Raw genomic sequence first — 13,003 nt, 5'->3', positions numbered from 1 at the left:
AAATCAAACTTCAAAATTCGAAGTACGGTATCTACTGAATGTCTATCGCCAGCTCACCATCATAAAGTTGAAAAAATTGCAAGTACTGTACTGTATTTCAGTGACTCGGTGGCATATATTGTTGTAAAGGCAGCAAGCAGGACCTCGGTTAAGATCCCCACTCCCACTGTAAGTGACTATGAACTGTAGAACTGCTCCATTAAGGATTATCCAGCTGTATGAACAGGTAATTCATTGCATATAGCTTTGTAAACAAGGCGTAACATTACAAAGTAGCAGGTTGGTCTGCAGAAAAACATGAGCTGAACGATTAAATCTAACTTCTCTTTTAATGACATTTACAGCACAGACAAAGGTAATTTATGGGGAAGCACGGTACAGTGTTGTGCAATGAAAACGAAAGTGAGTTGTGAGAATTTGCAGTCAGGCATGGTAATACCATCCTAAGTAGTTAGGACTTGTACTGTCTCTGTTCCCTACATTTCGGAATCTACTTGCAGGATTCACCTTCCCAAAGGCAGTGAGAGTGGCAGCGGAACCTCGCAGCCTTCGAGGAGCAGGGTCCCCTCTGTCTTGGACCCCTAACGCCTGCGCCGGCAGGAGAATCTCCTCTGTAGAACGACGATGACAACGAGGACTAGGAGGATCAGGAAGGAGATGATTAGGTTGGCAGCGTAGATCAGCACTGGGTTAGCCTCAGTCACTGCAGGGACAAGGAGAGGTCAGGTTGCAGAGGCAGGTGAGTCATTGGAAAGGTTAACTCAGGCTGCAGGAAATTATTCTTACTGAAAAAGACCGTAGCACAGCCATAATCGGTATTAATTATAATTATTAGGTATTCTTTCTGCGCACACCATACTTTTGGCTGCAGAATCTCTCTTCTTACATCAATAAAATCACGCACACGCACACACGCACACACACACACACTGCCTGAACCGCTTGTCCCATACGGGGTCACGGGGAGCCAGAGCCTAACCCGGCAACACAGGGCGTAAGGCTGGGGGGGAGAGGACGCACCCAGGACAGGACACCAGTCCGTTGCAAGGCACCCCAAGCGGGACTTGAACCCCAGACCCACTGGAGAGCAGGATCCTGGTCCAACCCATTGCGCCATCGCACCCCCCACCCCCCCTCAATAAAGCCAGTCCAGTACAACTCAGAAAAATCTGGATATTATTTTATTATTTCATTATCTTTTTGACACTGTGCTTAAAGGTACCATAGCAGGGCCCCTTTTGGAACTGAAATTAGTTTACTTTACTAAAGCATGTCCCTGACCCTGGTCACCTGCAACTGTATGAAAGGATTAGTAAATATGTCCCGTTTTTTTGTCTGCAATCACCGCTCTGTCCTCGGTCTGCTTTTCTGCTTGGGACTTACCCACTCGGATGCTCTTCTGTGCCAGGAGGTCAGGGCCCCTCTGGAGAGAGCAGGTGTAGATGCCTTGGCTGTGGGCAATGGCCACGCTTATCTGGGATCTCAGCAGGATTCGTCTGTTCTTCATCATGAGCTGGCTCTGGTACGCTGGCAAATCATCATTGCTCAAAGCTCCGCGCCACCCCAGCATGGTGACATCGCCGCTATCGCTGGTGTCGGTGTCAGGGACGAGAACTTGACAGGTCAGGTTTATGTTGAGGCGGAAACAGGACTCGGTCACTTCCAGAGGTCCTGGTGAAGAAAGAAAGCATCAGATGGACTGGGACTTTACACTTGCACCTCTTTGCCAGCCACTTCAACTTGCGTTACATAAAAGTATATGCTTTGCAGTAGCCTGGTTTCTCCTGGCGTGGGTTCGAGTCCAGGTCAGTCTGTGTGGAGTTTTCATGTTCTCTCTGTGTCTGCATTGGTTTCTTCTGGTTGCTCTGGTTTCCTCCCACAGTCCAAAGACATGCAGTTCAGGTGCATTGGCGATGCTAAATTACTCATCATGTGTGAATGGGTGAGTGACTCTATGTGTCTGTGTGTTTGTCTGTGTGTGACTACCCTGTGATGGACTGCTCCAAAGTGTACCCCTCACACCCAGTGATTTCAGGATAGGCTGCAGAGCACCGTTACCCTGATCAATACAAGCAGTTGACAGAAGCGAGTGAGCTGGTAATGTAATGTTTCCTTTACATCTGTAGGTCACAGGTTGAATCCCCACCTCCAGCTGTAGTGCTCTTGAGCAAGGTACTTACCCTAAATTGCTCCAGTAAAATTACCCAGCTGTATAAACGGGTACATAATTGTAAGTAGCTTAATGTTGTAAGTTGCTTTGGAGAAAAGTGTCAGCTAAATTAATAACCGTATTGCAGGGTACCCCTACCGTTTACTTACACACACACACACACAGAGTCTACAACCACTTGTCCTGAGCAAGGTCGCGGTGAGCCGGAGCCTAACCCTGCAACACGGTGCAAGGCTGATGGGGGAGGGGACACACCCAGGACAGGATGCCAGTCTGCCGCAAGGCACCCCAAGCAGGACTCAAACCCCTAACCCACCGAAGAACAGGCCCTGGTCAAACCCGCTGCGCTACCACATCCCTCCTTCCACTTACTGTTTAGTGTAATATAAAAAAACTAATCATAAAGAAATGATTTTTGGAAAATACTGAAAAAAATGTGAATAAACATGAGGGTTACTAATCACTGACCATGTACATAGAGCTTTGTTCCATTTCCATGAAGTATGTGGTAGCTGCCGTTGAGGATGAAGGAGAAGCTGCAGGTGTAGGAGAGCTGGTCTGTGGTTTGAACTCTCGCAATGGCTATGGTCAAGCTGTACTGGTCACCGCTTGGGTACAGAGACACCCGTCCTGTGTGGTTTAGAGATGATAAATCATCTGGGTACACATTTATTTTTTTATTCTTATTCCTGTACCACCACTGAAAATGAATTCTCTCCGGGTTCGTGTTGCCAGGGAACACATGACACGGCAGCAAAGCAGTGCTTCCTTCCACTGCAGGCAGGAAGGCTGGCTGGTGGACAGAGGGCAGTTTGCTGCAGGCTGACGCTGTGGAGAAGAGTGAAATGCCTGTTAGTGGTCCCCATGCTTCAATATGTTCAAACAACGTGACTTAGTGACTTTTCATTCAAGTGCTTCTCCGCACTACTGTGTGATGTGCGGAACCAACTTAATTCACCTCGCTTCCACAGTGTTTATAGCTGTCGTCTGATATTTGTGAGTATGAATGATTCTAATAGCTGGAGTGCGAAGAACCCTGCTGTTGCCATGGCGATGAAAGCCGAACATCACAAAGAGGATGAAAAATCTACATGCGCATGTGATGAATCACTCAACAATAGGTGTTAAATAGGAGTTTGTGGAGACAGCATGCAGAGAAAATAACGATAGTATTCAATAGTGATACACACAAACACTGGGAGAGGGACCTCCACTCTCCTTTGCGGCACCTAAGAATATATGAACTTACATAAATGTAGTCATTCTCCCTGTTGTTACTCAAATTCCATAACTTATTTTACATCAGTTCAGTTTTACTTATGTAAATTTTCTCACGCGGGTAAATTAGTTATTTGAAATTCTGAAGGAGCGAGTTCCGCTGTTAAGGAAAATTATTTGTTTGAAACAAATAAAATGGTATTTTGTGCAATTTAAGCATGTGAAACTTCGGAGGGCTTTCATTATATGAGCCCTCATGTCTGTACCCTTTTTTAAATGTTTGTGTTTCAGTCTATTATTATTATTTCTTATGTACAACAGAATAAATCGAAAGCACAATTCAGTCTGACATGGGCAGCATGAATCTGTTTTAGTTTTTGTTTCTGCTAGCGTAGAGACTGACACACACATACTCATAATAAAAAGCAAGAACCACTTTTTCACTATCCAAACCACATGATTATGTTGTTTTTAGAAGAGAGTGTAAGATGTGTGGCAACTACACTGTGTTTCTCCCAGCTTTAAGCTACAACACTGATTTAATGTTTGCAATTTGATCTGACTCTTTCTTCTGAGAGAACAAATTTCTAAACCTAAATTACTAATTAGTGAAGCCTGAAATCACTAATTCTCATACTTGGTCCTGATGTACCCCTCCTTATACGGATATACTGTATGTGTCATCTTAGCTCCTTGTCAGCTCCGTTTCAGTGAATGGAAACATCTTTTAATTAACATTAATTAATAAGCCTTTATACAGCCCCTACCCTTGTATCATATGTAAATATTTGTGTATCTCAAGAAAAAATTGTAGGAAGGTGATCAGGAATCGTCTTTTCTGAGTTTTATGCAGCTACTCATGTGATGAATATTTGTGCATATAGTGGGAAGAAACAAACTAACTGCACTTAAGAATTGCACCTCTGCAACTGTCTTCTTCTAATGTAATGAACAAATTGTATTTCTCTGAGTGTATGTCACTTTGGAGAAAAGTGTCTGCTAAACAATTACATGTAATGTAAACATTACATATACATATACACACACACACCATCTGAACCACTTGTCCCATATGGGGTCGCGGGGAGCCGGAGCCTAACCCGATAACACAGGGCGAAAGGCTGGAAGGGGAGGGGACACACCCAGGACGGGATGCCAGTCCGTCGCAAGGCACCTCAAGCGGGACTCGAACCCAGACCCACCGGAGAGCAGGACCCGGTCCAACCCACTGCGCCACTCCACCCCCCACATTAAATATAAATTTACATTGATTCCTACAGCAGATGCTTCTCTCTAAAGTGACGTACATCTTACAGAAAACTACAGTGAGTGCATTACATCAGCATAAAAACAAAGCATAAATGACAAAAAAAATAATAAAAGGTGGAAAATTAAATTTGTCATTTGTGTTATAGAATGGACACACTTAATAGCTTTACCCAAAATACTCCATGCAAACATTAGCGCACATGAGTATGTCAGCACTGGAACCACTTCCATACAAGGTAAAAACTACTCTAAAATGCAGAGAAAAATGAGCTATCTTTAAAAAACTGTGTTAAATCCTAAGAAAGGTCCTATTTACCCTACTGTAACTATGCAATGATTGTACTTTACCTTGTTGGAATAACACAGCAGTGAGCAAGACCATGTCCAACATTGTTTAATACCTAAGGGAGAAATAAAAAAACTGCAGAAACAAGTTACCTGAACTCAGCATATACACAGGATTTGTAAAACATAAAACATACACTAAAATGTACATGACAACTTCAGAACACCCTGCCGCTCATCCAGTTCAGATTTTAAGCAGCACTCATCCCCAGTGAAATGGTTAAGAAGTCTCTACCGTATCTCGGTTCACCCGTACGCTTGTGGGAGGAGAGTTTCGCACAAAGATTTGTTCAGCTGTGGGTAGAAACCAAAGAAACAAAACCAAAACCATTTATCAACATATTACAAATATAGAGAATGTCTTAACAGCAGCTGCTATTAAAATTTGATCTAATTATTCTGTTACGGACAAATTTCAAGGACATTGACAATGGAAAATAGGTACTAGACACACACAGACACAAAATCAAACTAGAGAAGAAAAACAAAACTTGTAAGCAAATTATGTTTTCAATTATTGTTGCACACTTCAGTATATTCAGTACTAAAGTAAGAGAATAGCAAACACTTATATGAACTAAGAATCTAAACAGTTTTATTAAAGATACACAAAAAAAGAATATATACCTTCAGGTGCAGGATCCAGCATGTGTGGTACAATAACAGGAGAGTTTCATTTTGTATTAAATGTCATTGTGGTTTTGACATCCTGTACATGTTTACCAGCTAATACTGAGGGGTCTTTTCTGTAACTTTGTCCAATAAGGGAATGTGCATTTTTTTCAATATGCCTCATCAATTGGAGATTCGTGGTAAAGTTGTCAGAAAGCACTTTGCCTATCCTCTCCACTGCTCACTGAGTTGTCTCCTGCATACTGTGCACCGACAGTTTAAAACATGTTGAACAGAAAAATTAGAATGAAATACCAAAAAAAGATTCAGAATTCAAATGTATTAATGAAGTAAAACATTATTACTTAATTTAAATTAATATTTAAATTATTACTTTAATTTAAATAACTGTAATTTAAATTAATATTGTTAGATAAAACTAAATTACACAAGTGGACTAAATTTTGCACTCATGAAAGAGGTGAATGTCAAGTTTAGGGAATAATGAAGGGTCACCTTTTGCCTTCAGAACTACTTCCTACCTGGAAAGCTTTTATAGAAGCCCGAAACTGTTTGTTCAGTATTTTGAACCATTCATAAGGAATTTAAGAAGCATTCTTTTGGAGTAAAAGTTCAGTAAAAGTTTTTTCATCTGGTGATCGTGCCATCCAAGGCATATACTCAACTTTACCTTGGTGTTCATGAAACCATCCTTGAGTTTGTGTAGCAGTGTGTGTGTAGAGGCATTGCCATCATACAATGTGTGAACATTCTTGACAAAACACACACACTGTCTGAAACTGCTTGTCCTAGGTGGGGTCGCAGTGAACTGGAGCCTAACCCGGCAACACAGGGCACAAGGCAGGAGGGGACACACCCAGGACGGGACATCAGTCCATCGCAAGGCATCCCAAGCAGGACCCGAACCCCACACATCTCATAATATCTCATATCATAACTGATCAGTGGTCCAAGATTTGTGATCTTTACCTAAAATTTTGTGTTAGTACACATTGGTCTTGGGTACTAGAGCTTACAAAATGGCAGACCGACAGGCTTCGAGAAGCTCGACTCACAGCTTTACTTGATACTATATTGCAGAGGTTTGAATTTTAGGATAATTTTCTACATTGTTCTTTTGTATTTTCAGGACCTGTTTTACTTACAATGTAACTTTGGTACAGCATTGTGCTACTTATCTGTTACAGTTCTTATTTTACTTTATATTCAATGGCAATTTTCTGACAACTTGGTGCACCCTTCAAATTCTGAAGCACTGCCAAAGATAGTTTTGCAAATGTAATGTCACAGCACCCATTGAATGCAGTCTTACCTTGTGTTGATGTAACGTACTCATTGTTTTTCTCTGAGATGTACACCACTTTTGAGAAAAACATCTGCTAAATGAATACATGTAAATGTACATGTTAAATGTACCTTGTATAACTGCATAGTTTGTTCCAGAAGATATGCTTGTAAATTAACATCTTGTAGCATGAACTCAACATTAATTTAACAAGAAGAATGTGTTCCAGAACTACAAAAGGTTTGCTTTTTTCCACCAAACATGCAAAATTTCTGTCTAATCTTTTAAACAGAGAAAATTTAATTCAAATCTATGTCCAGAATATCACAATAACTCCAGACACGTTTCAGTCCAGGTTTAAGACCAACTGCTTATAAATGGACACATTTGCATGCTGACTTTCTTCTATCCTCTTTTCCTCTGATCATTTATTTTATTCATATTTTTGAATTATTCTTTTGTCCTTGGAGAGCACATTGGCACAGCAGATAGTACTGGCATCTCACCTCTCCTACATCATTGTGTGCAGATATTGCATTTTCTCTGAATTTAAGTGGGTTTCCTCCAGATTTTCCAATGCTCCACAGTCCAAGGACATATGTTTCAGGAGAACTGGGGGCTCTATTGTCTTCATTAAGTGTGTGCATGTGAATGTGTGGGTAGGATTGCCCTGCAATGGACTGATTTAGTGCCCAGGGCATACACTACCTCACCACCTACAGGCTTTGGATTGGACACTTAAATGGGTCTAAGAAGATCTCCAATATGTATTGTGGCATATGGCGCTCTGGGTGTGGATGAGGTGAAGAAGGATGCACAGGCAGCATTCATTTCGAGCATTTTATTAGAACATCGGCACAGAAGAATAATGCTCTCTGTCTGAGGACCCGTTTCCTCAAGGACTTGCACCTCAAGCCAGCCATCCCAGCCTGCTTAGCACCCCTAGGCTTTTTTCCCGTCACACATAGTCACCCCTTTATTTTGCCCATGAGTCTCCCTGCCCAGTGGTTGTACCCTTAACTCACTCATTTTTCCCATAAAGCAACAATTTACAATAGACCCATTTCCCACTCAAACTTACGGTAACATGGGTCGTTACAGTATTTATAAGGTTGAGTCAGAAAATGCTAAATTATTTCATTTCAGTAGTTTAACAAAGCCTACCCCTTAGAATGCAAAAAGGAATAAAATGTTCTTTATTGTAGCCCATGTTGAATATTAAATATTTTTAACCTGTGCCAGTTAAGTTATTAAAAAAAAATAAACTCTGTTTGTAGAATACAGAGCCTTTTCATTAAAAGTAAATATTAACTCTTGATTCTATTCTTGAGTCAAAATCACTTTCAAGATATGAGGTACAGTAACAGTATGCACTACCTGTGCATTCTTGGGATGCTAGGTATTTGTGCATACTGGGATCACACTGATAAGTAAGGCTTTCCTTTGCCTTTGGATCATTTACCACTTTAAAACTTCTCCATCTCAATTTGAGAGATGTTGGTTATGGGGCACACAAATATACAGTATGCAAGAGAAAGCCATGCTATTGCATGGAGTGGTTAAGCCTTGTGTGGTGCTGACATCACTAAGACTTGTATTTTAACTTGCAATTTCTTTTCTGATGAGAGATTTCTATTACGTATCAATCAAATCCAATCAAGAATGAACATTAAAAAAAGGAAAAGAGTTACATCTTAATACAGACAACAGGTTGACATGAGTCAAACTCCCAAGTCTCAGATCTCCTGTTAAAGCAATTTTGAAAGTCTTCACAAAGTAACAATATGTCCGGAAGGTGGAACAACAAAACACGGAACAGATGAATGCCATCTTTTAAATCTCGTATTTCTTCAAATTTCCTACAAGAGCCTCTCCCTGTTCCTCCTGCTCAAATGCCACCACCTCTTTGTTCCCCTCATCAGTCCCCAATTCAGCACTTATGTCCTTTCTGGGCCTCTTGACTTGCTTCTTCCATACAGTTGTCTCCCCTAGAGCTTCATACGCCATTGGCAAAAGCTCACTAGTCTCCGTCTTATTGGTGGTGGAGGACAAAGACACCACTTGAGTTCCTCACTCTGATGTCCACCTCCAGACACTCTGACCAGCGCTCACATCTGCCAGATCTGTCCAGTGGTCAATGGCTTTGAACAGTGAAAATAGATTCACATCCACAGCAAGTGTTGCTCACACTCAAGCGATGTGAAACCTGGATACTTCAAGTGTGTGATGTGAGGGACAGCTCTCACCTGACTGTCAGTTCCAGGGCACTTGAAGTCACAACAGGAACAAACAAACAGAGAAAGCACCATCATACAGCTCCTCCTACTTCAAGGGGCACAAACAGGTGCAGTAGAATCTAAATGACATTTTCCCTTGCCAACATTGGACTGTAAGTGCAGGACTTGGAGATACTGCTAAACTTCCAAGGAGCACATTACAGTGCATATAAAGATGCTATAAATGGAGATAAGTCAACACCTTGAATCACCTACAATAATATATGACATTAAAAAGGCGGGACCACTTAATCGGCTCATCATTTCATGGAACAAAGGTGTCTACACTGAACCTCAAGGCATTTACACCCTTATACACTACAGAACATCTCCCCCCAACTCTCCACTGTCATCTCTAAGATCATCAACTCCTTGCTGTCCTTTGGCTGTTTCCCAGCTGCCTTCAAAACTGCTCTCATTTCACCTCTATTAAAGAAACCCTCCCCGGATCCTAAATTGGTTCAAAACTCCAGACTCCCTCCTCTCCTTCCTGTCAAACTCCAGAGCGGATGGCCTGTGATCAACTATCTGAATTCCTCAAACAAAATCATCTCCTTGATGGATATCAGTCTGCTTTCAAAGTTGGTCACTCCACAGAGATGGCGCTTCTGGCGGTGTCTGATGCTCTCCAGTCGGCTAGAGCCACCTCCCTCTCCTCATCCTCCTCGATCTGTCCGCAGCCTTCAACACCATCAACCACCAGATTCTACTCTCCCCTCTTAGTTTGGGATCAAAGGAGCGGCATTAAGATGGTTTGAGTCCTACCCATCTGACAAATCCCACCAGTCTGTTGGAGCACCCGTTCTTCTCTGCCTCTCAACAGGTGTCCGGCAGGGCTCAGTACCAAGTCCTCTTCTCGATCTACACCACCTTCCTCAGCCCGGTCATAGCCTCCTGCGGATTTAAATACCACTGCTATGCTGATAATACCCAGCTGCTCTTCTCCTTTCCACCTGGAGAATCAGACCTTTCTGCACACATTGCTGCCTGCCTGCCTGCCTGTCAGACATCTCTGGATGGATGTCTGATCACCACCTTCAACTCAACCTCTCCAAAACAGATTCTTCATCTCTTAGCTGGCCTGTCCTCTTATCACAATCTATTGATCAAATTGGACAACTCACTAATTTTGCCTTCCTCCTCAGCTGGGAGTGACAATTGACTCAAGCACATCGAAGCCACAACTCAGACCCGCCGATACTTCCTGTATAATATCTACAGGATCTGTCCTTACCTCACAACGGACTATGCCCAACTACTTGTCCAGGACATGGTGACATCCTGTCTGGACTACTGCAACTCTCTCGGGTGGCCTTCCCGCTACTGCCATCAGACCTCTGCAGCTGATAGAGAACACTGCTGCACGAGGTGCGTTTGACTTGCCAAAGGGTTACCATATATCTCAACTTGTTTCTCTTCACTGGCTTCCTATACCTGCCTGCTACAAATTCAAGACCCTGGTTATTGCCTACAAATGCATTAATAGAACTGCACCTAGCTATTTACAAGATTTGATCAACCGCTACACCCCAGCCAGACACCTTCGCTCGTCTACTTCTGCCCACTTGGTGGTCCTGTGCACGAAACGTAAAGCATGGAAGTTCTCGGTTCTGGATCCGGTGTGGTGGAATGACCTTCCCCTCTCAGAACTGGAGAAACTGCCTACATTCCAGAAGGGTCTGAAAACTCCTTTTCCAGACTCACTCACCAAAGATCTCTCCAGCTCATGTATGGTGTAAATGTTCATGCACCTTAACCTTTATGATCATCCCCAGACAAGCTTTTACACAGCCCCTACACCTGTACTGTATGTAAATGTTTGTGTACCTTTAAAAGAAAAAGTAGGAAGGTGATCAGGAATTATCTAGCCTGAGTTTTGTGCACCTACTTGTGCGATGAACATGGGAGCATAAAGTGGAAAGAAAACTAGGTTTACTTAATCACTTCTGCAACTATGTCTCTTTCACCTAATGTAATACACAAATTGTATTCTCAGATGTATGTCGCTTCAGAGAAAAGCATCTGCTAAATGAATACGTGTAAATATAAAATGGAAGTGTAGCTTAGAGGACAAGAACTTGGACTGGCTTCCATTCAGCTTGCTGTCAAGCATGTACCTAAAGGCAGAAGTGATCAGCATTCCTTCTCCCTGGAAAATGGGATGGAATAGAGGATTCAAATAAAGATGAAGGACAGGATTGTTACCCAAAGTTTTTGATCATAGTGAACCAAGATGTAGATATAAAGTCCTGGGAACCTGTAACAAAACAGGAGTGGATATAGAGCTCTTTCACCTTCACAGGCCAGGTTTGCCTTGGTTTTGTTGTACTTTGGCTGACACTTCTGTTCAACCAAGTCTCTCCCACTGAGCTGAAGCAAAGCAAGCAGAAGTTACATCAGTCAACAGCAAAAGCACAGAAGGCAGCAAGGGCCTTACTGCGGAAGACAGTAAATGTGAAACCCCCCTTCCTCTTCAAGCCTTTAGGCTATGTCTGCAGCTTTGCCTCTGGTACAAACCTAATCTTGGAGAAGTGGAACCTGCAGTGGCAGTCGCTTTAAAGCTATCCTGCCCAGAACTGCTGTCCATAGGCAGCTTTACCTGTCAAAAGAGGCAGCGAACAGTGAGGCAGAAGGGAACGGCTCTCCTTACAGGTCCTATGAATTTTGCTGCTTGTAGTAGATAGTGCTGGAGAACACCACCACAATTGTTGGTCTGCTTTCAAAAAGAAATGAGTAATTTTCAGCCAGGAGAAAGCATTTTTAATAGTGTGGATGTTTCATTTACTCAAATTGTCACCCAGCAAAAAAGTACAGGGGAGCATCTTGTGCACGTTTTACATAAGTGGTCTCAGTTCTATGTGGGGGCCTCCCTTCGCGCAAGAAAAACATGCCAACATTTCCCCGCACGAACAACACCTCTGAATGCATCGCTTGCCAACTGAGGAAACAATAATCCTACTTGAACCCTCAGGGTGACTCATGACACCGCAACCTTCCCCCCCAAAGCCTCTCAGAGACAGAGAGCAAAAAGGAAGAAAGTCCAGTGGATTACTATAGGAACTTTACGGTGACATTGGTATACGGTGTCTTTACTGTTTGTCGTCATGAGTAATTATACAGTACATGTTATTCTGTGCATCATCTCCTCTAAGCTCTATGTGGTGACCTGTTACTCATGCTTTGTCTAAAGGAGTCACGTCTATCCCGAGGTCCTGAACAAACCCGCGCTGCACTGCGACAACACGTGTCTGCCAGTGCAGATGTCACTGGTCTTCTGCTCCCACACTGATCCACGTCGTACACCAAGTAAAGGAAGCATTGCATAGATTTGTTAGCCCTGCATGTGCTGAGGAACAGCTGCGATGGTTACGCAGGTGAACCCAGAGCGCGCTGGCTAACCGTTCACGAGTACCTGCTGGAAATGGCACCTTATAAGCGTGCTGCTGGACCTGCGGCCACGGAAGGGGGGGTTCCAAACCACTGAGATGCTGCCTGGCAGAATTTCGAAGGCGGAACCACTGGCGGGTCTGAAAGTGCTCCTTCGAAATGAGCGGCTCTCTGGCGGCTTGGAAGAGGGGCAGCCCCGCTCCTTCCAGGAAAGCCTGCACGGGGTGCAGAGCCGTGCTTCCTGTCTCAGCTTTTCCACAGCACACGTGACACACAGAACAAAACACAAGCAGACCGCTAACACACAGAAAGGAAAGGGAGCCCCATGGGTCTGTCCAGTGAGTCCAGCAGGCAGGGTGCATATGGGCAGCAGAAGGAAACTGTCAGACCCTTAGCTGCTGATTATTACACTTTGACAGT

The 13,003-nt window shown here is 43.2% G+C and overlaps 1 protein-coding gene across 2 annotated transcripts; it reads right to left on the bottom strand.

Annotated features, from left to right (window-relative positions):
* Window positions 1-329: 329 nt before the first annotated feature.
* On the bottom strand, window positions 330-5,941 carry LOC108919167 (uncharacterized). Of its 2 annotated transcripts, XM_018726963.2 has the most exons (6): window positions 5,630-5,941; window positions 5,238-5,296; window positions 5,006-5,058; window positions 2,639-2,998; window positions 1,384-1,671; window positions 330-703 (listed from the first exon to the last, which is right to left on the bottom strand). In XM_018726963.2, exons 3-6 carry the CDS (start codon window positions 5,046-5,048, stop codon window positions 582-584), a joined length of 813 nt encoding a protein of 270 aa, XP_018582479.1. In that variant the 5' UTR covers window positions 5,049-5,058; window positions 5,238-5,296; window positions 5,630-5,941; the 3' UTR covers window positions 330-581. The 2 variants fall into 2 exon arrangements, with proteins under 2 accessions (XP_018582479.1, XP_018582480.1); XM_018726964.2 differs by lacking the exons at window positions 5,238-5,296; window positions 5,630-5,941 and having other exon boundaries at window positions 5,006-5,191.
* Window positions 5,942-13,003: the final 7,062 nt, after the last annotated feature.

Source organism: Scleropages formosus, chromosome 18 (genome assembly GCF_900964775.1).
Source record: "Scleropages formosus chromosome 18, fSclFor1.1, whole genome shotgun sequence".
NCBI lineage: Eukaryota > Metazoa > Chordata > Actinopteri > Osteoglossiformes > Osteoglossidae > Scleropages > Scleropages formosus.
The sequence above is the reverse complement of the archived record's forward strand: the minus strand, read 5'-3'. Positions and strand labels throughout refer to the sequence as shown.

What these genes read in the sequence shown, in the direction of transcription:
- LOC108919167 (XM_018726963.2), bottom strand. Translation starts at nt 5,048, where the DNA reads ATGTTGGACATGGTCTTGCTCACTGCTGTGTTATTCCAACAAG. An exon ending in TGCTGTGTTATTCCAACAAG is followed by an intron (nt 2,999 to 5,005) that starts GTAAAGTACAAT and finishes TCTTCTCCACAG; the next exon opens with CGTCAGCCTGCAGCAAACTG. An exon ending in ACAGAAGAGCATCCGAGTGG is followed by an intron (nt 704 to 1,383) that starts GTAAGTCCCAAG and finishes TTGTCCCTGCAG; the next exon opens with TGACTGAGGCTAACCCAGTG.